This window comes from Euprymna scolopes, chromosome 13, assembly GCF_053919585.1.
Source record: "Euprymna scolopes isolate OS-2025 chromosome 13, ASM5391958v1, whole genome shotgun sequence".
NCBI lineage: Eukaryota > Metazoa > Mollusca > Cephalopoda > Sepiida > Sepiolidae > Euprymna > Euprymna scolopes.
The window spans coordinates 131,235,514-131,260,423 of record NC_136494.1 but is presented as its reverse complement, the minus strand read 5'-3'; the positions used below and the strand labels follow the sequence as shown (position 1 = coordinate 131,260,423).

Sequence of the window (24,910 nt, the reverse complement as noted above, 5' to 3'; positions counted from 1 at the left end):
CGGACAGCAGTGTCACGCAGGCGATAATGACCATTTAAAATATAGTTTCATTGTAAAAAAAAATCTGGCCTGAGGAGGTTGTTTCTCTAAAGGAATTATAGTAGAAACATGTATGCACATGTGTAGCCAATAATATTTGTATAAATAAACGACTATATTATAATTAGTTATATAAGTAAAATAATTATACTGTATTTTCTTGATGATTTTTATGTACCATTCTTAATAACAGATTTGGTCTTGTTCGGTACACACACTTCTGATATAGATAATACAAACTTTTATCAAATGCTAATTTTGCTTCCTTTTTTTTTTCATTTCACAGGAGATGCAGAATCAATTTTATGGTACCACTCTTGAATGCTACATTTTTTACAAGTGCATGCTGGATTATCGCTTCATTCCAGATGAAACATTCTGTCCTCCTTGGTGCTTTTCCCTCTCATGCACAGGTACGGAACTCTTCATTTTCATATTCTGGATGAGTCAATAAAATATCCCAAAGAAAAGAGATTATTGTATCTCAGTTGAAGAATATTTAAATTTGGATAAGAGAATATAGTGGAATCTCTAGATATGGTTACAGCATGGCTTTTATATTTTAAGTATAAGTCCTAGTACTGATAAATATGAGAAAAAGAAATAGTTTGAATATGATTTGAAGCCATATCCAAATTTCTCTTTCTCTGATCCTTCTGCACACCAGTACTCACGAGATAGACAAAGGTTCTGACTAATGTGCCAAGACTTGCATAAAACTATAAAAAGATTGAACATATCAGCAACAAAAACGAGACAATTCTTATGTAAGATATAAAAAGAGGAGTTTTTTTTTTATTTTCGGGACAAAATACAAGGCGTTGCTTGCAGTTTATGACTCGCATGACTGAATAAATTGTTACATGTTGTATTTGTGAGAAATTACTGAAATAAAGGCCAAAGCAAGCTGAAGTCTGATATCAAGCCATGTTGGTCATATTGCATATTGGTTATGTCTTCTTTAAAGCATAAAAACTATATCCACAGAAATAAACACTTGTGTTGTCGACTTATTATTATTATTATTGAACTAAGGTGAATAATTACATCTTCCAATTTTAAGGAGTGTAACTTCATAGCATTGATCCTAACTCGATTAATTCTAACTGCCCATGCAAGGGCATAGAAATGCCTGGCTTTGAAACCAGGCGTGGGGCTAACGCTTATGGGATTGATGGATCTGCCTGCAGGTTTGTTCAGGTTATCTATCTTGGAGAAAGAAAATTCTGATGTAAAGCCTGTGCTACTAACCTCATATTTCTTGACACCAAATAGAGGAGAGAAACCTTCTCAGTCCTGGTCGACAACCTCCCCAGAGCTAGTGACTCGATCAAATCACTGGTTTGCAAACCTAAACTGCTTAAGGAGGAGGTAGGCTCTGTCTATTGTCCAGCTTCCATACTCCTTCTTTACCTATTAGCCAGGAGCAGAGATGCGATCACATGGACTCATTAGAGATGCCCAGTGCTTAGCCTTGTTTCCTGACTGGACAATGAATGCCATCCCCCACATTTGCCTCAATCCCTTTCCCTAAAACTGAGCATTTTGGAGGTGCTTGTTTACCATATATGCTAACATGACTGGACTGGGCCAGTCTTGTCTGACAGGTTTGAGGTTATTGGTTTGACAGTTTGTCTGGCTGCAGTATTCTGGCTGACAGTACAGGAGCCCTAACTCTTTAGTAGTGCTTAGAGCGGCTGCTCTATCAGCAGTTGTATAATATCAGGGTGGTTGTAGTGCAATGCCGCACATGAAAAGAGACCATGCACTCATCTTTAGTGAGCATTCCTGAGGCCACATTCCTATGAATGAGGAGTTGGCTGATGGTCTACTTGTGTTGCATGATGAAAGCTATGCATATCCATTTTGTCTAGCACCTCTCACCCCAAACTTAAACTATGAAATCAAATGAAATGACAGTTCAATCCAAAATAACACTCAAACCAGATGCATACTCAAACAATGATTCGCCTTTTCTCTTGAGGCTAACATTTACAAATATCCATGGACTTAGAACTAACTTACACATTGCAGAATCATTTTTCCTAGAAAACTCCCCGGATATCTAAGCGCTAAGTGAAACGAAGTTGCACTGCTCCATCCCCTCTAACAACTTTAACATATTTGATTATTTTCCACTTTATCCTAAGGACTCTGACAGATAGATGCATGGACTTAGAGTCCATATTCATAACACCTTCTTCATCCTATTCTACTGCAGATATCCCAACTGTAATCTCTGAAAATATATACCATGCACTGGATAAGGTATACTCTGTCAAAAGCCTTAGATATATCTAAAACTTTTGACAGAGTATGGCATGATAGTCTTCTCATGAAAGTCAGATCCTATGGTATTATTGTACAATAACTTAATAATAAATTATTAAATAAGAGAAGAATCTATGTTATCCTTGATGGTCATACATCAAAACAATATAAATGCGGGTTTACCCCAGGGGTTGATCCTTTGCCCTTTATTATTCCTGATTGTTATACTGGCCTTCATTGAACAGAGGAATTTACACCGATTAGCACTATAAATAGCGCTAGTAATTCCGACACCAGTGAGAGAGATGCGACTGCATTTCAACTGCTAGCTGAGTGCCCAGCAGATATACACACTTTCCTATCTTTATACATTATTGTTAATACACTTGTTTCTTAACCGAACCTCAACTTGATTGTTCTTATTTTCACTGTTGTTCCACGACACAACACTGATATTCATGAATGACCCCCTTGAAAAAATAGTCTGAAATGAGTATATTTGCTGACGATAACACACTCTATAACAGGCATGAGGGGAAAATGAATGAGCACATATCCAAGGCAATGGCGGAAACCCTAGAGGAAGACCTCTAGTCTGTAGTGGAATGTGGAAAAAAAATGGACGGTTACATTCAATGCTGGACAGGGTTCAAAAGAGAGTCGTCAACCTAATAGGTCCTGAAATGTCAGCTAGACTTCAGCCTCTGTCCTATCAACGAAATGTTGCATCCCTCTGCCTGTTTTACAAGTATTTTAATCGTAGATGCTCCAATGAACTGCAAGCCCTTGTACCTCCTCAACATAAGTACCCATCAACAAACTCAACAAGCTGCAAAATCCCACCCCTGCACAGTAGTGATCCCCAAATGCCAGAAAAACTTCTACTCTAATAGTTTCTTCCCTAGAATTGCTAGACTTTGGAATTCCTTTTCTGATACCTGCTTCCCTGACTGTACTGACATGCAGAAGTTAAGTGTAATGTAAGCAGACATCTTGCTGCTCAACTCCCTACATAATACCCTTGCAATTTATGTCCTTGATAGTAGCCATCTACACCAAAGTGGCACTGTGCCTTGTTTGGGATGAAAATGCAATAATAAAAAAGCAACATTTTTTTTTTTTTTTGGAGAGCTACACCACTAACACAGAAACGCTGGACAGCATCACAGCAGCATCGAGACCACTATAATCCACCATTTCCTCTGCTAAGCAGAACACATCCACAAGATGGATCCTTGCAGGCTCCCTAAGAAAATCCAATATATGAAGAACTAACACTTTCTAGTATGGCACAATCTAATTGACACACCGGTTCTCGCCAGCTCACCAAAGTTAAGCAACGTTAAGCCTGGCCAGTACCAGATGGGTGACCATTTGGGAAGACTAGGCGCTGTATGTACCTTCTGGGAAGGTTGGGCGTGGGACCAGCACCCTCACCCCAAAAAAAGAACTCTTTGCTACATCTACAAAGTTGTGGATGGCCCATGCCGCTCCGGGGCTCAAGGCTATGGATGACACTTTCTGCAAATATCAGTTGCATTCTGGGTGTGTATGTGGCACCATCGATCCCGTACAGGCTAAAGTCCACGTCTACATCTATTGTGAATGCTATGTTCATCATTAATTTTCTTGTGTACCCATGCTACCACCAGTATTCTCCTGTGCGAACGCACAGCTATCCTCCATTCTAACTGTCGTCAACCGTTGCAAACCTGAGATTGTTCACAAATTTCTCCCAACTATTATAAACCGTCACATAATTCACTGACACTCCTAAAGCTAACTCTAAAATATATTGATCTTCTTTGTCTTCATTTAATCCACAGAAGTAGCATGTTCTTGTTCTGTCAGCCATGATGTAGTAGAAGTCCTAAGTAATATGTAATTGTATTTTTGAATGTCACTTGCACAAAGAATTGAACCTTCAACATCAAAAAAGTTGTAACTTTATAACTTCCTTGTACCAAGTACTTTATCCACTATGCCATTTTAACAATAGTCTTAAGAATTCAAATAATACGAATACTCACTTCTCATCCAAAAAATTTGGAAATGTAATTTTGTTTTCTGTTCTGAATATTTTTCTTTCTTTAAATAGTTAGCTGTCTACTGTTTTTGTTTTTTCCTTCTTAGTGTAAGTTTCTTTTATGTTTTTTCTTTTTCTTAAATGTGTGTATTTTTGTAACTTTTACCTACAAAAGTTCACTGCTAATTCTATTCGAATGATAGCTTTTTCTAGACCCTGATTCTTGTGTAGATTATATTCCTTGCTTTGTATGCGCTTTCTTGATGTATGTCAATGTTTTTATTGTAAAAAAGAACACATTGGCGAGCAATTGGGCTTTTTCAGCCTACAAAAGATATGGCAATGTTTATAAGCAGCTGTGTTCTTAGTAGCAATAGAGCTGAAGTAGCAGACAATACTGATTTGCATATTGTCTATCTCTCTTTTTTTTTTTTTTTGTCAGCAGTATTTGTACAGTTATTCTTTTCAGTGAAAATGGGCAACAACTGTGACAGATCTGAAAATTAAAATTTCTCTATCTTCTTATTCAAGCCAGGTCAGATGAAAAAAATGAATCCAAGCAAATTAAATGAATGCATATTTTCTAAAATGTCCATCGATAATTGGCCTAAATAGCTGCTAAAGCAGATTTACATAGACAGCTTTTGAATAGAAAGCTGTACAGGTCAATAGAATAGAAGAAAAATAGCTTTATTTTATTATAAGGATATATGTATATCTTTAAATTTTATTCATATTATTTACATTTTTTGGACTACTGTTCTCATCTTGAGTGTAATTTTCACAATGTTTCGGTCAATGTAAAGCCGGCCTTCAAGTGTATCTTGTCAAACTCAGAAATCTGTACGAAATTTAGAACACAACCCTTTATTTAATTCAGTGGGGCCTAACTCTTGTTCCGTCACGGGCCCGTGGTATAGTGGATAGAGTATTTGGTAAAATTCAGTTATATGTTACACTGTTCTGGAGGTTGAAGGTTCAATCGTCAGTGCGGGTTACAGTCAAGATATAATTGCAAATTACTTTTCTACCAAAACCATGGCTGATGGAAAGAGAGCATGCGATTAAATAAAAGATTCTGTTTAAAATTCCCTGTGGATTCACGAATTTAACAGAAGATTCCGGAGTTCGACAAGGTACAGCTGAAGAAGATCGGCTGTTAAATCGCTGAAACATTCTGCAAATATCAAGATGAGAACATTGTGAAAATAGCAGTCAAGATCAAAACAATGCGAATAGTTAATGCTCAGCTCAAAAATTCAGAAATTTGTTTCAATTGTCGGCTTAACACGTGAATACCATCAACAAGTCTAACAAAATATCACACATGTCAAGTGAAAATTCATGCACGTACAACGTTGCAAGTATCTAGATAAACTCTTTGCTAACAGCTATATCAATTATAGTGCATGTCGACTAGTTTACACTTGATAGCAATTTGAAGAGAGAGACTGGAAGACATGACACTTGATAGCAATTCGAAAAAAGATAAATACGTAATTGGTTTTGCTGGGAAACATGACACATGTCTTCGTAGAAAATATCAATGTTCCCATCTTCAGTTGACAATAACTACTTATCTGCTATAATTATTTTTTCATTAGTTACATAAGGAGGAAAAAGAATTTAAAAAAATTGTTAATGTAAAAACAATTAGCTGACGATAAATGTTATATGGATAGATTCTAATGCAGAAAACAGCAATTCCCCTTTGTTAGAAACATTGCTCATGAGATGTGAGGATTAAAGGACAAAAGGAGGGAAGCAAGGGTTCACTTTTTAGTTCCGAACATTGCACAATATTAATTTATCATCATGCTATGCAGTTTTGAAAGAAGATTTCAGTACTTGAGTTTCCTGCTTAGTTTGAATGTATTAAAATAATAAAATTCAAAATGTATTGAATCACTTCTGCAGATTGGATAAACAATGAAACAGCAGAAAACGATCAGAATAAAATAAATTTATTTATAAAATAAATTTATATGTAATAAGATAAAGTTGTAAATAACACTAAAATATAAATGAATGGATGGCGTGTTTAAAAAAAAAAATAGGAAAACTCTAAAAAGTATGTAACTCATACAAATATTAAATATGTAATTATCTCTTACTGTTGTAACAATTAGATTTGCTTACACTTAGTCTTTTGAGGCTGAGTTTAAATTTTTAGTTGAGTTTGTCCACTGTATACTTTCATACAGCTTTGAATGCATAGCGTTTAAACAATCGTCACCAAACTTGGTTTAATTCTAAACTACTGAAATTTAACGATGTCAAGTTCAAGGTTTCAGATGGTGATAAATTGGGTGATTTTCATCATAGAAACTCGCTTTGTGGTCCATATGGTAGCAATAATTTTATGCATTTTATATAACCAGGGTTTTTTATCTTGATCTCAAAAGAAGTGGCTGAAATTTAGATGGAATTTTAATTTTCGACTTTTCTAAATTTGGTGCATGGATCTGATGCGTTTTGATAGTAAGCACCATTCCAAAATTCATCCTGATCAAATAAATAATTTTTTAAGTGGCAAACGTTTCCATGGCATAACTTTAGGAAAATTTCGTACTTTATGGCAAAGTAAGGTTCAGATAAGACAATGCCGCATCCTTACATTGTAAGATGGATGGATGTAGTTGCATCACAGATTATGTTTTTGTCGCAAATATATTTTTGTCCAAATAAGAAAAATATGATTTCCTAAATATTTTGTTAAAAGTTTAAAATATTTTTGATTATTTATATACATGATCTTTTATATTGTTTGCGAGTGTTTATGCAAAAAAGGAGGTTAAAAATGGGTCAGTTTTGAAAAAAAAACTATGTGCTTAGAGAGATAAAAAGAGAGACAGAAAGTTGTTGAACTAATTGTACTAAAAAAAAAAAAACTACCTAATCTGTACTAAAAACAAACAAGTCAACTCATCTTCATCTCTTTTATGCATACTATGTTTCACCCATTGTGATGGTTATTTGCAGAAATACAAAACAAATATCCTCTTAGCTCTTGCTTAAAGCAGGGGATATAAAAGCCAACCATTTAAATCTGCAAGAAATATTCTGCGGACATTTGGCTGATTCTGATTTCCTTTATTATTTCCTCATGCTTGCCAAATTCTAGCTCTATTGTGTATGCCGAGGACATATTGCAGATAATATCATATTCTTTGCATTCAAAGCAAATGAATACAATTCAGTTATGGACAACGATGAAATGTGCCAAAATTTATATGTGCACAAACAATTCCTGAATGTTGGCGACACTATACGATGTGATATCTTATCTATTATTCAACAAAAGGTTAAAGCAGCCCAGTATTATGTAGTTGTTTGTAATTTATTGATATTTCCTTTTAAAAAGGAGAATAATGTCTATATTATAAAATAAAGCATGGTGCCTTTTTTCCTTTACGAGCCAGTAGTAATAATCTACATAGAAATATAACAAAACACACACATACTCACATATATATTATTTTATTCAATTTATGAAAACAAAATTACCATAAGTCACAACAATAAATCTATTGTTTCAGTCTTAACAGACGTCGTCAGGCGACAATATACTTCTGTTCTTATTCGAGGCCAGTTCATTTAACGAAAATGAAAATCGAGTATAAAAATCATCACCATTATCACATTATCATCATGCGGCATCAGACGAGATAGAACTCACTGCACCCTTCCATTATACCTTATCTGTTATAGCACCCAAATGATCTCTCTTAGAGATGAATGTATCTCGTATCCTATCCGGAGAACTTACGTGATCGAGTGTGAGATGATTGGAGCCTCCACAGTACAAATGAAACAAGTTCATCTGTGGCACCTGCACAATGCCCAGCAAACTGAACACGTCTCTAGCAAACTGAGGGTGATACTCTCCGTAAATCTCCATATACCATTTCTAGAATTGAGTTATGTCGCCATGAGAGATTGAGTACTCTTATCAAAAGACGTGTGTAACATCCATCCAAACGACGCTGTTGTTTTGCTAAAAGAATCCAAGTTTCAGATCCATAGAGTAAGATTGGCTTAATCAAACACAGAAAACTTGGATTTTGGCTTTGCGAGCAAGATTGGATTTCCACATCTTATCCATTTTGTTAGAAGCAGTCCATGCCATGCCCTTTCTAATGTAAAAGTCTTTCTCAGAGTTCCTGATGTGTGATCCTAGATACTTGTAATCTTCAACACATTTGAGGATGTTTTTTATGAGTGTTTTAATTTCGTGATTGTTGCGAATGTTAATTGGCATACACTCAGTCTTGGTAGCATTCAGATGAAGCCCTTCACAGTTTGCTGCTGATTCAAGAGAAGATAGGAGTGCCTGGGTTCTAATGAGGCTGTCAGACAACAGTGCAATATCATCAGCAAAATCAGCATCGGTGATGTAAAATGCAGGATTACATGAGCTTCTTCTCGGTTGATACATCAGTCCATTGTCATTGATTGTATCCACAGACATACTCATGATGTAATCTATTACAATGATGAAAAGGAAAGGTTCAAGTGTATCACCTTGAAGAATATCAGCCAGAATGTCGAAAGGTTCTGTCGAAGTCTTACAAAGATAAAAGCTGCAATTTTACTGCAGAAGGTGATTTCCTCAATTATTCTTTGCAATGTAGGGATTTATCCAAGAATGGAGTGACTTGAGCCGAAACCATGTTGGTTTTTGCATAGAATGAGCTCCACTTTAGGGTCAATATGATTTAGAAGAAGCTTGTTATAGATTTTCACTGCTATAGGAAGCAATGAAATACCGCGATAATTTGTTGGTAGTGTCAAGTCACCCTTTTTGGAAATGGGAATGATTTGCCATCGTAGCCAGATGATTAGTGAAACGTGGCTGGTCTTTGATAGTTACACAGGTCGAGAAGTAATTGATGGCTGGAATCTTATCTGGACCAAGAGCTTTGTTCATTGTCTTCTTTAGAACACATTTTAACTCTGCAATGGTGTACTCTCTTGTTGGTATGTTCAAAGCACCACTAATTTGAATTTTTGGGAGGGACACATGGTCTGGCAGATTTGCAGGATTACCAAGAAGGTTTTTGAAATGAGAAAGCCAGTTACCAAGCCGTTGCTCGCAGCTGCCACCTTTGATTGTTGGTGGAGGTTTTGACTCCTTTCCCGCTAGTTCATTTAGTTTTCCAAGCTTCAAAGTGTTGTTGATTGATATAAGGTAGGTAATGTCAGATATTTTTCCCATTAATATAAGCTTCTTCTGCCTCAAGATAAGCATGGTCGAAAGATTTTTTAGCAGCTGTTCACTTCATATTACTCTGATAAGGGTGACAGTAGTACATAGAGGAGATGTTCTTGAGATTTTCTCGAGCTTCTGAGATTTTGATGTTTGAACTAACTGAACTTCTTCATGATTTTGTTTTTTGGAGGAGTGTAGATAGTCATTTCCTTGTTAACTTTAATCAAGTTTCCATCGTTAGCTTTAATCAAGTTTCCAAAGAATACCAAAATAAAAAGAAGAGGAAAAGAAAGAAAAGGAAGAAGAAAAAATAGTCTAGATATGAATGTTTTTTTTTATAAGAAAGGGGGCGCTAGTTTAATCAGTTATTAATGAAAGTAACCCTCGTTAATTAAATTACGTCAAGTGTGTTTTGCAAGTTAATCTACTAATTGAATGTAAAATATGAAAAACGGAAGTAGTAGGGAACAATGTTTTTTTAAACTGTCTGCAATTCGTCTAGAGGTTAACGTCATTTGTCACTGGATATTTTATGCCCTGTGTTTCAAGATAATCTTTGTTAAATTTGTTGTTAAAAGTTTCGTTTGAAGTAAAAATAAAGATTCAATTTAAAATTCTATGAAAATTTAATGAGAAATCTCAGATTTTAAGTTTTATATGAGAATAAGATACTCTCCTTTATAAATATTTTATACTAAAGCTCAGTATAATTAAAATAGTCAAACTTCAAATAAAAATAATGATAAAATAGATTAAAATTATGTTTTTTTGTTTTTTAATTTTTTAAATATATCCAGTTTACAAAAGTTATTACTCTACATTTTATTAGTTTAATATAATAAATAGTTAATATATTATATAAACGGCTATATGTCTATCTGTCTGTCTCCATATTTTCAAACTCTATTTCCTCCGAAACTAAAAGGTGCAGAGCGGTGGTAGCGGCTTCAAATGATGGGATTTTTTACGGGGCGTTCTTTTATGGGTCTTTAACCGGTTAAAATTGTTTTTAAGGGGTCAAAAATGAATAAAAATTGAAAATATCGTTAAACATTTTGTACATTCATCTGAGTTTATTTTTAAGTCATAATTTTTAATCAGTTTATATACGTGTCACGTTGGTGCAGTGGTAACGTTATCAGCTTTGAATGCTACAGTTTCGGTTTCGATTTTAGCTGATGGCACCTAAATACTTTTTTTAAAACTTTTGAAATCAAGACTCTATAATAAAATATACGAAATCTAGACAAATATATCATATCTAAACGTATTTTACACCTGGGCAAAGCCAGCCACCCCACCCTGCTAGTATATTATACGCAGTAATACTGGCATCTAAAAGACCACTGATTAAAATTTATTTATTTTATTTAATCTTATGTTGATGTATCATAATTAATATCAATTAGTTTTATTATTTATGTATCTTTATGTCTTAAAACTTATATATTGAAGTAGCTGGATTACATAAACAAAATTAGAGGCAAGAGAAGGTATAAAAACAATTATAGCGAGGAATTTATCTTATGGTAATATAATGGCAAATGTTTACAATTAACTATAAACCCGATCTATTTGTTTAATTTAATAGTAAATACAAAATTCTTTCCATATATATTTATGTATACGTATATATTTTGTTTAAAACATTTTGCATAACAAACTCCTCTTAGAGCTTTTGGTCTACAGACATGAAACTTCATATATAAGATATCTGAATCCATGCAAAACTTCTATTTGGGTTTTAGCCCCGGAAAATTGGTACAAAGTGTGAAAATTAAAAGTAATGAAACTTGCCAGGTTAAGATTGAATACTGGCATTATGAATGTACATGCATAACGTAGTAGCTATTGGTTCATGTTTTAATTTTTAGCCTTTCAGCAAACATTTCTTAATAACTCAATCATTAACGGTAGAGAAAAAATAAATTGTAAGCTAAACATTTCAGTGGTCGCACATGAGTCATTTTTTTTTTTTTTTTTAAACTTTTTAAATGATTACTATATATTGGGTCCAGTATAATAATAAATATGAAATCTGCATTAATCAAGATATTATATTTAAGCATATTTTACAATTCGCCAATGCTGGGCGCCCTGCTAGTATATATATATATATATATATATATATATATATATATATATATATATATATATATATATATATATTACACTGCCATCCATTTTTAATTGATCGAATCGCCCGATCGTCGAAAACAAAATTCAAGCAAGCAAGAAAGAAGGGCCGAACAGTCCACAGAGTTTTATAATTATATAGATATGACGTTGCATTAAAATACAATTTCAGATTTGATAAAATGATCAAATGAATTGCTTCAGATGGTGATAAGTTAGCAATTTTAGAAATTCACTTTTATCATATTTTGTGTTTCAACTTTATGTCTAACTAGCAGGACCCGCCAATTGGCGTTGCCCAGTCGAAGCCTACATCCCCTCCCCCCTGCCACTCGCAAAAAAAATATACTACAGTTGTTGTTGGTGGCCACTGGCGACGGTGGCCGAAATGAAGTAAACTGGTTTTCATTGACGATTTGTGCTGGTTTGGAGCAATAAAATACATGTAATTTTTTAATTTAAAAAAAAAAAGCAATTAAGGGAATGCGTAAATCAGTATGAATTAATAAAAGTACGAAAAATAGTCCATTAGAAAATGAAAAGTAAAAACAGAAGTTTTAGAAGTTAGGGATTCCCATTGTATATGGACTGTTTAAAGTGATTGAAATCAGTTGTCGCAATCCTAGCTGTTTCCATTTATTCAAGCCTTCCTCTTCTTTTCAACTCTTCCACCAATAGTATTAAATTTAATTCCAGTTTTATATGTTTTTGTAACGTGTAAAACAAAACAATTACAACTTTTTTCATTTCACTTCTTTGAGTATTGTCATGTTTAGAATGGCATTTGGAATAGACATCCCATACCCCCCATGTAAAGAACGGCTTCTTGAATAAACGTCACCAAACTTCACATCTTAAGAATGGCATTCGGAATAGACACCCCCAACACTCCCATATAAAGAATGGCTTTTGGAGTAGACAACCCCCTTTTTAATGGATGGGGATATGGAAAAATAATTCCCCAAAATTTAATCATGATAATCGTTGTCACCATACAACCTGCAAATGGTGGGGTGCCAGTGTTGGTAGTAGAGAGGTAGATTTGTTTATTGCCCATGCGTGCAAACCTAGCAGTGAGTGAATTACAGTGCATAATACAAATGTTTATATCTCTATAAGTACTTGTCTCCACAAAATTTGAATGAGATTTTCTTAATCAGCATAGTCACAAATTTTTAAAAGTAGTCATTCTAAAGAAAATTGTGAAGGTGGACCTAATGTACAAATTTACCCCCTCCCCCAAAATAACGTATCTGCAATCCCGATAATCAATCTGGAATAGAAATTTAAATAAAATACTCCATTGAATTTAATTCTCTATGTAATGTAATTTATGTTAAAACTGTAGCGTAGGTAATCAGTGTAAAAAATCGGTAAATGTAACTAAAACAAGACCCTAACTTTCAAACACACGTAAAGGTCTGTCAATAGAGGTATGGAAGCAAAAAATGGAAAGTATCTAAACAGTTTGAAAAAATATATAAGATATTAATATAGATAAACATAGTTATTTGAAAAGATATGCAATAAAAGACTAAGAAATCCATTACTAAAAAAGATTACATATTATATATATTTTTTTTATTATAAGTGTGCTTTTAAAACATAATGTAGTTAAATATAAAAATACTTTTCCAGTTATGATATGGGAAGAATATATACAGCGAGATACAAAGCGAGCGAGTGAATAAATGTTTGTTGTTTTGTCTTTGAAGTGAGAGAGGGGGGGAGAGAGTTGGCAAGAAGATATACAGCCAGAGAATTTAGTAGATCATATAGGTGTAAATAAAGTATATATAAGTGAATTATCTAAAAAAAAAAAACGTTATTATGTTTGCAAAAAATTTAATTAATTACTGAAAAAAAAATGTACTAAGCAAGTGAGTGAACAATTCACTCATAGGGCAAAAGTAGGTATCATTGCGATGCCATGTTTGAATAGTACATCAGCGCTTTTTTAGGATGCTAATACCATTAACATGGAATATAGGCATGGCCAGAGCTCATCCAATCAGGAGTGGAATTAGTCTGAGGAGACTTGATTATTTTTGGAAAGGGAAAGATTATGCTGTGTCAATGAGTTTATGATCCAGGTATGAAGGGTGAAACCGCATATTTGTCCAAAGTGCAGAATACCGCCCAGCGGTAGGAGGAATTATTATTTAGAGGAAAAAATAGGAACTACTTTCTCTAAAGATGGTTGCGATTGTGATGATGTTGCTCCTAGAATGAAATATATGCTTTTATTATAACGACTAAATTTGTCTCAAATGTTCTTACATTACATAAGATAGTAGCTAATAGTCTAGACATAATAAAGTGTTATGTGGCATCTGTTGTTGCAAACCTATGGTACTTTGTTTCAACGGGGAATTTCTGCAATCAAAATATTATATAGGAGAAGATTAATTGGCAAGAGCCTTAGTGTTTTTCAAGGGTCATACTTTCTTTCTGTTGTCTCAATTATACATCAGTGTAGTTTCCAGATTGCTCGGTTCATGATCTCATTACAAAACATAAAATAACGTTCTCATACAAAAAGAGTAATTGTCTTATTTAAGGGTTCTCAAATTTTGGTCTTTTTCTTTTAAATAAATCTTAATTTGATTTTTAAAATAATGATTTGCTTCTACATGAGTTCCTACTTACTTGCCCTTCCACTGAGTTAGACACAAAGTTAGTTTTAATATGAGGAAAATCCATCCCCTCAACATGGGCCACTCTCGATTGAAACAATTATCTCAGTCTAGAAGAACTTCCCATTCTCTGATCAGGGACAAAAAAGATGAGATTAGTACCAGGACAGATACTACACTTTGCACATAGCTGCTATGAGTCTTAATTTAAAATATATATATATACACTGAATTTGTTCCTGTTGTATAACATTCACTCTAGGCGGGTTGGACTGGCTTCCTCTAAAGGAGAAAGTGTCAAGGGGATATTGAATTCACAAGCAGTCCCCAGTTGCTTGTATCTACATTAACTTAGATTTTATATTTATAGTATTTTATGTTATTTAATGTTAACCATTTAAAATGTTTTGTCTTTCTGTGTTAAAAATATGTAAAATAACATGAGCCAATTTCAATTATATATTTGACAATAACAAATATGACTGTATTTCATAATAATGAATAGCTTAAGATTTCAGCTATAGGTAAAAGATTGTTCATGAACCCACCGGTGTGCCCGACACTGACGGTTAGTATGCAAGTCTCCTACACCTTTTTCTCACAACTCACCCTGAGCTATGTTCAGCCTCCGTTCTGTTACCACTGGGATCTTCCTACCACTCGGTTGTATTAGTTAAGATAAAAACGAAATGTAATAAGTCCTTCGATATACTTCTCCAACATACAGTGGATTGATACTCTATGGCTGACTGGGATAGCTTCCATACATTTATATCAGATCTACCTCTGCGTTCCATGTTTAAGAAGAATGTGTCTTCTATACTATCAGACCTGACAGAATGGTTAATTGTAGGTAAGGACCGCTTCATACCCTTAAAAAATTCCAGCAAAAACCTAACAGCCAGCTGTGGTTCTCTTCAGAATGCGCTGCTGCCATTGCGCACAGAAATCAATTTTTCCATTGCTGCCAACATAATAGATGTACTGAGAATAAAACCGCTTTCAACCACTGTAAAAGAGTAATAAAGAACGCAAGAAAGTTGTATGCTCAGTCCATAAAGTCCACAGTAGCTGAGCAGTTGCTATGTTCGCACCAATTTTGGCAAATAGCAAACAGGGCCCTAAACAGAAGCATGTACTCTATCCTAATAATCATCAATGGGACTGAGGTAATCTCGTCAGCATCGGACAAAGCCAAACTCTTTGTCGAAAACTTTGGAGCTAATTCTACATTATGTGATCAAGATCGCCAACCCCCATATTTCCTCCTGTATCTGAAAACATGCTATGCGACATACAAATATCTGTGCATGATGTTGCACAAACATTGATTCCAGTAAAGCTATTGGTCCTGAGTGCATTTCAATTATAGTGTTGAAAAAGCTTCAACCAGAACTAGCTACCGTACTTACAAAGCTGTTTAAACATTGCCTTAAGGAAAATTGCTTCCCAGGAGAACCTCATCAGTATGCCATGTATGTCTCTTGTGTATTATGAGTAAGTTGCTGGAATCTGTGTTAAATAGTGAAGTAGTCAACCACCTCATCAAAAATAACCTTCTTAGTGACATGCAATAAGGTTTCCATTCCGTCAGATCTACCACAGATGTGCTAACGGTTATATCATAGGATTAGTGAATCTGCTGATGGGGGCTTTTTTCTGGGGGAATTGCTCTTGACATATTAAAGGCCTTTGATAGAGTATGGCATAAAGGTCTACTCCACAAGATCTCCAGCTATGGTATAGCTGGAAATGTCTTCTCAATTATATAATCATTTCTCTCTGATAGGTTCATAAGATTAGTGGTTAATGGGCAGAAATCAGAAGCTCTCAGTATTAATGCTGAAGTCCCTCCTGGGCCCAACTCTCTTCTTGATCTACATCAATGATCTCCAAAATCATATCTTAAGATCATTTGTATACATTTATGCTGACGACACTACCATCTATGGCAGCACTTCAAGCGCAGTAAACAATAAGTTCTCTGTTTTTCTCTTTTCTGATCTTAAACACATGGTACAGTGGGGAAAGAGGTGGCTGGTTAATTTATACACATCTAAAACCAGGCTTCTATCTTTCCATCATCAACGCTTTGATCCTCATCTGGCATTAATTGAAATGAATGGCTCTCGTCTTATGGAGGCTCCATGTTTTGACAAGCTTCTAGGTCTGACCTTTACTCCTGATCTGAAATTGAACACATACATCAAATCCGTTGCCAAGGCTGCTGGAAAAATGGACGGATCGTTCTACCATTCTAGTAGATATCTCTTCCTGTATAAGAGCCAAGTACGTCCAAGGATGGAGTTTTGTTACCACATCTGGGCAAGAGCTGCTAGAAGCACCTAATCCTGCCTTGAAAGAGTTCAAAATAGACTTTGCTTAGTGGAGGATGTCCGTTTCTCTTCTCTGCAACCTCTTTCTCACATAAGAGACATTTAGAGCCTGTCTTTATAATTATTTTCCTGGCAAGTGCTTGTCTGAGTTTCAATCTATGCCCCCCTCACCAAACTTTCATCAATGCACTTGTCTAATTGAAACCACTATCAAAAATTTCCTCCACTCTTTATCTGTGCCAAATACTAAAATGTTTATATTTCAACCCAATCAGAAGTGTCTCCTTAAATATAAAATGTTGAATTTCACAAGCCACTGATAACTTTGCCTGGTTGATGAAATTCAAAGAATAGGATTATAAATAAATCGGTCATTGCTTGGTATTCAGAAAACTTCTAACATCTTACTTTAATTATGATTGCTTTCATCTTCACCCACTCAACTCATCAATCCAGATGTAGCTCTTAAAAGAATACTTGATTATCCTTTTAGTTCTTTCCCTTTCATCTCGTTTTATGACAGTGACAACTATTAAATTTTTTACACTTGCGTGCAGTTGTCACTCATATGTGTTTCCTTAGTCAGGCACACTTGTCTTCCCATAATGGCACTCACCAATATACAACTAACATTTATCATCATAAAATTTTACTGGAACATTTTCCATTTTACTTCTAAGTTTATGTGACTTTTCACGTTTTAATATATATATATATATATATATATATATATATATATATATATATATATATATATATATATATATATAATGTACATTTCCCTCTGTCAATTTTCAGTCTACAGACTCAAAATTTGATATACAGGGTACTGAGATTTGGGAAAATCTTTGTAATCAGTTGTCATCCAGAAATTTGACCTTTGAGAACTCTACCAAACTCCTCTCACAATTTTGGGTATAAACACTTAAAGTTTTAGATATAGGTTCGTTGAACATGGATCTAACTTAATAACTTGATTTGAGCCCAAAGCAAATGTTAAGGGGTCATAATAGGGGCCAAAGTTTAAAAAAATGTGACCTCTGCGGTCTCTATCAAATTACTCAGACAATTTCTAGTCTAAACATTTGAAATTTTACATAAAGGGTATTCAGAGATAGGGCAAGCTTTTTAATCGGTTTGGGTCGAAAATTGCACTATAAATATATAAATCTATGTATGTTTGCCTGTCTGCCTAAAACTTTCGACAGAGGCGACAGATTTTCACGATATCAGTATTGTTTTTAAGCTCGACTCTTCAGACAACAAATACTGAAAAATTGGCTAAAAACATTAATTTATTACCCTCAACTGGGCACTTTTCTACGGGGAGGAGTCGCTTTTTTCGCCCATATTTTCGAAAGTCATCCTCTCTTTTCGATTGTCTGGCCTTAAATTAAACCTACGTCACTTTCGGTTTGGCAATAGTCATAACAGCAAAGACGTCACGTTTTTTTCATGTTCTTTTCCTCCTTCGGGGTACGGGTTCGAGCCTGCCTTCCTACTACCATTTTTTTTTTTTTTTTTTTTTGCTCAACACACACCTCCAAACACCCGGGCAATGCCGAGCACCCATGCTAGTGTATATATATATATATATATATATATATATATATATATATATATATTAGTGCTGGGACGATCAATCAGAATTTAGAATTCAAAAAATCAGAACTTTCTGGGGTACAGGTATCAGAATCGGGAAAATTTATGCCTATTTTCTGAAGCAAAAAACCATTACTTTAATTATCTTTATTTGATTTTGGTGTAAAGAAAATCTTTCATTATTTGTATAAATAAGTAAATAATAAATATTTATTAATTTTAACTTCCAGTTAAACAAAAATCTAATATTAAGTGGGGTATAAGATACTCTGTCTTTTACAGAACCTCTACCTCCACTAGGTAAGAAACTACAATTATGATCTTCAGTTTAAACTTATATGTGCCCCTCTTTTTAAAAAGAATCTTTAAATTTATACTCCTTTACAATTGAAATACACCCCACTTATTTAGTATCAAACAGATCGCAGTTCTTCAACTCTGTGCATCACAGAAGCCTCTGGGACATAATGCACCATGATGGCTTCTTGGCCACGTTTCTAAACCTCATCAAGTGCTATATATTTAAATGCATATATATATATATATATATATATATATATATATATATATATATATATATATATATGTGTGTGTGTGTTTGTGTGTGTGTACTCAAGAGTGTTTGGTATTACAGGGCAGGAATCCGTTTCCTTTGTTTTTAAACAGGCGTCCAATAAGGATGTGTTCTCTTCCTCATCCTATTTAACTACATCATCGGCTGGATCCTAGAGAAGAGTTTGGCTGGCTTTGTGGGTGCCAGGGTCACTGATCTTGACTATGCCAATGACATTGCAATCCTTGGCAAGTCCTACACGTAGGTCTAGCAAGCACTCAGTCGCATGACCAAAATGGTTGGAATAACAATCTATGCTTCTAGAACGAAAATTCTCTCTAGTAACTTCCTCCCACCTGACTGAGTGACTAACCTATATGGTGAAGCTGTGGAAGAGATCGAAAGCTTAAAATATTTTTGCATCAATTTTACAGCTACTGATCAAGCGAAAGACAAAATCATCATCTGTATCAAGCTGACTAAAGCAGCCTTCATCCGTCTTCAAAAACGACTGGTTTCACCAGGAGATAAAACGTTCCACAAAGTTGCAGATCTATGATGCTATGATCAGAATAATTGTTCTCTATAGATGTGAAACCTGGCCACTGTGCAGAGAGGATCTTCATAAACTTGAAGTCTTCCATCCCTACCACCTCCGCCATATCCTGCACATTCACTTCTCCGACCAGATCCCTAACTCGACCATACGTGCTAGATTTAACATCCTTAACGTGGAGGAAACTCTCCTGAAAAGGAAACTCCAGTGGTTCAGTCATGTGCTGCACCAGCCGGGGGATGTGTTCGTCCATCAATTGGTGGTGCCCAATGCACCCACTGGTTGGAAGAAGCACCAAACTTAAGACTTGGCTCACAACGGTCAAGACAGATATGGAAATCTTGTCAGGTCCTCATGTTTTTTGTGTCAGTTGCTGGAACCATGAATGGCTGGATCATGCCATCGACTCTGTTGCTGACCGACGAGGGTGGATGATATTGATGTGAGATGTGGTCAACACCATTGAAGCCAGTTCAATCCATCGCGTATGAATGCCACTATAAGTACAAGTAAATAGATTACACACCATTGCCTCTAAATTTAAATACTTCCTCAAAACAGTAATCCAAACAACATCCACTTTCAACAATACTTAGCTATGATTAAAACCAATATAGATTATAGTCCACCTTCACTGAAAAGGTTCTTTCCCCAAAACGTTCACCCAAATGCATTTCACTGGTTTCTTACCAGTGATTTCATTGTGAATCCTGTTCTTGGATTTATTTTTCATTTCATGAGTTGCTGATGATATTTAATTTTTAAAAACATTTTAAAAGGCAGATCCACTGTAATGAAACCATGGTACGTCTCTTTATATTTTAACTTTGTATGGTTTCCACCTGTTCAGAAACCTGAAACTATTGCATCCTTTTAGCTATGAAACGTATTTGTGGTAACAATACTACTGGTTTGAGTGTTGAAGTCATTCAAATAAACTGCTTTCAATCTTAATGTTGATTGGGATATTTCCATAGTCGAATAAACCGAATCACTGACATTGCAAATGGCTAATTTAAGCAATCAAAATTGTTCCTTTAATTTTGTGATGTGAGATTTAGTTAAACTTTATCTCATTGATTTAACTATCGTCAATCTCATTAAATTTTATTATAAAGGGATAACCAGTGACTTCAAAAATAAAAAAGGTAATGTATTATTTCAGAACAGGATAATACTCACAAACTTAATAAAGATTTTCTTCTATTAAAATACAAAGGAACAGTTTAATATTCATTTCAACTTTATGGTAATTAATATTCGGCCATCACTTTTCATGCCTGCTTTAACAGGACTATTTGAAGTGTAATATTAAAAAAACAAAGGCACGAAAAAGTCATTTTCTTTTTAGATCAGTACGAGTACAATCATAATTGTTTAGATATGACTTTACAGAAAGTTAAAAATATACGAGGGCCGTTCTAAAAGTACTGCTTCCTATTTTTTATTCCATCCAAATGGATCTGAGAGGATTGCAAATTACATTGTTATGATTACTTTCAGGTCATGAATGCTCATGAACTGAAAGTTTAATCTCTCTGTTGCAGATATTGATAGTGCGAGACTCTTAGAAAGCAACTTCTGTAATAGACATGCATCAGGGGCAGAGTCGCATCATTGAATTCCTGGCAATATTGCATTGAAAATGGTGGTGACTATGTAGAAAAATAAATTCTAGAGCAACAAAAGTTGCTTGTTTTAATGGCACCACTCCCGTCTTTGTAGCTCTTCAAGTTTTGAATTAAAAAAATAGGGTGATTTTCTTTTGGAATGATCCTCGTACATTGTCCGACAAAATAGTTTGTAAAAATAAAGAAAATACTATTTTTTTAGTATATAGCGTTATAAATATATCCTATCCTCAATGTTAATTAAATGCACAAGAATTTCAGGAATGCAAAAAGCAGATATATCCAATAGAAACTGTATATAGCTATATAACAATTCATGTATACAAAATTCATATATAATCTTTGTTGTAGGGACATACGCACCCTTATAATCACTAAGATGGACTTATCCATTAGCCATATAAGCAGCAAGTATAGACCACTCAATGAGAGCTATCCGGATGTCGTACAGAGACGACTCCCCGTGGACTTACTAATCTTCCTGTATCACTAACCCTGTTCTGGATATAAATGTTCTTCATATTCTCACCAGTCGTCGTGTTTTCCTATTTTCACCTTTCCCGACTCCACTACAGTCTTGAAAGAAAGAAAAATCTTAGCTTTATTTTCCTGAACTTTTTTTTGTTGTTTCATTTTACTTCAGTCGAAGCTCTCAAAACTCAAGGGCCCCCTTTCTCGAACTAACACTTGATCTTTATATGATCGATGTCACCGTTTAGTCTGCGCGTGTAATTGTGAGGCACGGGTTACACAATCACCAACCACACCTCTCCTGAATCGGCGCTGCTTCAGTCCAGTTGCGAAGAGAAGTTCAGGATGACTGGAAACAATGCTGAGATAAGCGGAGAGCACATACATTACCTGGAAATTCAAAATAGTCACCCATTTAGTAGTGACCAGGTTCAACGTTGCTCTGTATGAGATGCATAGATATTTGAATATACCATTACCGTTTCCTGTTCTCTCAAACGTTGAATTAGTAAAAAAAAATAACAGTATTACTTTTCTTTTCACTTATTGACCAGTTGAGTATATCTTTAGAGAATGGTCAGTACGAGTTTGTAACCTGCGCAGGCTCAAAGTTTTTAATCACCAATGTTTATGCCAAATCTTTCGAGATGTCTCGGATGGTTTGGTCACACTCTTCACCAGCAACCAGATGACTACATCCATGCCACCATTAACCTAGCCCCATCCCAGGGTTAGAAGAAACAATGTGGTAGTCACCTGAAAACCTAGCTTAGCATATAGTGAAGCAAGATGCCGATCTCATCCTGTGTTCTCGCCTCTACAGAATGCTCCGCTGGAACTGTAAATGGCAGGATCTGATATCGACTGCAGCTTCAAACTGACATGTATGTGCAGCGTTTAAACAAGATGCAGAGAATTCAGTTGAAGGAGCTGCTCAACCAACCCATGGTGGACGCTGACACAACAACAATAGTATATCTTTCTTTTAGTCTCTTGGTCTAACTGGATTCCAAGACAAGAATTCATCTAATATGGTAGAGTATCCAGCTTAATGCTGTTATTATAGACAACATCACTTAACTAAGGTGCACTTATCAAATGAATATTTAGTCAGAGTTTTCTTGGGGGGTATCATCATGCAAAGTTGTCCTAACAAACCTCTATACAAAGAGACCTGAAACATGCAAGGACAGTGTCTAGTATGTGTTCAAGTTCTCTCTAGTAGACATTCAAGTTCTCTTCATATATATATTTCATTAAATAAAATAGACTTTTTTGTCTATTCTATTTTCGATCCTTTCCAACTTCTGAATAAGAGTCTTCACTTCTGGTGGGAACTGGCTGATGTAATCACCATATTTATCATAAGTCCGAGTATTTTCCAATCCTTTATGATGCGTCATCAGGGATAAATTAATCTAACTAGTTTTGAACAATTTATAAACTTTTTTTTTTTTTTTTTTCCATTGATTAATTATTTTATCCTTTTTTTTTCTATAGGTTAAAATTAATAGCAACCTGAAATGTTTGCAAAACTCTTAAAATAACTCCACAAACACTTCAGGATGTCGTTACTATTGCTAAACATTATTTTATTAATAATTGTTTTTGTTTTTTTTGTTTTTTTGTTAGAGTTTATTAGTAATGCTTTTAGTATTTCAAGTTTCTGTTTATTATTGGTTTGTTCGAGTATAGATGTGTTTTCAACTAAAATTTTCCTAAATTGAAACAGAGCACAGGAATGTTGGTTAGTCGATTAGTTAAAAAAAAAAAAAACTTAATAAATTGTTCAAAATCATAAGATTAATTTATCCCTCATGATGAATCCTGAAGGATTGGAAAGTACTCGGACTTATAATAAATATGGTGACTACGAGGGGCGTGCAATAAGTAATGCCCCTGACCCACTTCTGAACTAATTGTGGTTTCTGTTTTACAGGTGTTTGAACTGAGTCAGGTGTGAAATGGAGCCTGTTGAATGATCCGGTTTTTGTATTTGAAAGGACACACACCACAGTAGACTTCTGATGAAATGAAAGAAACTTATGGTGATAATGCTCCATCATATGACCTTGTAAAACGTTGGCATCATGAATTCAAACATGGCCGGAAGTCTGTGGAAACAGCTCCCAGATCTGGTCGCCCTCCCTTCTGCCATTGATGAGGCATCTGTCCGTCAAGTTGAGGCTGCCATTTTGAAAGATCGGTGCATTACTATTCACCAAATAGCCCAAGATGTCAAGATTAGTACAAGGTCTGTGAAAACTATGATTCATGACTATTTGCATATGCATAAGGTGTCTGCCAGATGTATTCCCAGGTTGCTCACACCATTCCAGAAGCAAGAATGCGTCAAGTGCTCAAGGATGAATTTGGAGATGTGCCAAGAAGATGAGTCAAAGTTTTTCAAAAGACTGATTACACAGGATGAAACCTGGGTCCATCACTATGATCCAGAGACCAAAGCCCAGTCAATGCAGTGGAAGCACTTGGACTCACCACCTCCAAAGATGGCAAGGGTACAGCCCTCCGTTGGCAAGGTCATGCTCACAGTCTTCTGGGACGAGGACGGAGTAGTGATGACAGATTTCCTGGCAAAGGGTACCACAATTACAGGAGCCTATTATGCTTCACTTTTGAGGAAATTAAGGGAAGCTATCAAAATCAAGAGGTGGGATAAGATCAGCAAAATTACCCTCCTCCCCGGTCCACAACTCGCATGTCGTCAGATCAGAAGCACGGGCTTGTGGTTATGAAATCCTCCCTACTCTCCTAACCTTGCACCCTCTGACTTTCACCTCTTCCCAGCTATGAAGTTGTTTTTGAAAGGAAAGCGTTTCCCAGATGATGCAGCCTTGATTTCTGAAGTCAGGTCATGGTTGGAGGACCAACCTGGGGGGTTTCTACAAAAATGGTCTCCAGAGTGGCATCAAACGATGGGAGAAATGCATAACTCTGGGTGGTTCCTATGTAGAGAAAGACTAATAACTGTGCCAAATTTCGTTGCTCTACTGCTATGGGAAGTGGGTCAGGGGCATTACTTATTGCACACCCCCTCGTACATCAGCTATTTCCCACCAGAAGTGAAGACTGTTAATCAGAAGTTGGAAATGATCGAAAATAAAATTAATAGACAAAAAACGTCTCTTTTATTCAATGAAGTATGCCATAGAGAAAAAATTATGCCTATATATATGTGTGTGTGTGTGCATTAAAATGTCAATTAATGTCTATGCTGTATGTGATTGGTGAAGTTTTCAGAAAACATTGGCAAAGTGTTTCTCTACCGAATCAAAGCTTTCTAAGCGGTTTTATATTCTTATTTATTCTTTTGATGTGTTGGTCATTAACATAGTGTTGGCAATAAACATCGAATCAGCTTTCTGGAAAGTTTGAACTCTCAACTACTAATTCTCAGACTTTGATTTGGCTTTTCTAACC

At 35.2% G+C, this 24,910-nt stretch overlaps 1 protein-coding gene across 1 annotated transcript in view; it reads left to right on the top strand.

Annotated features, from left to right (window-relative positions):
• Positions 1-24,910, top strand: part of LOC145292193 (cilia- and flagella-associated protein 65-like) — a 2,765,874-nt gene that overhangs the window by 1,045,395 nt on the left and 1,695,569 nt on the right. The window contains exon 18 of the mRNA XM_080138498.1: positions 326-452. Coding sequence (XP_079994624.1) covers positions 326-452 — 127 coding nt within the window. The remainder of the gene's footprint in view (positions 1-325; positions 453-24,910) is intronic.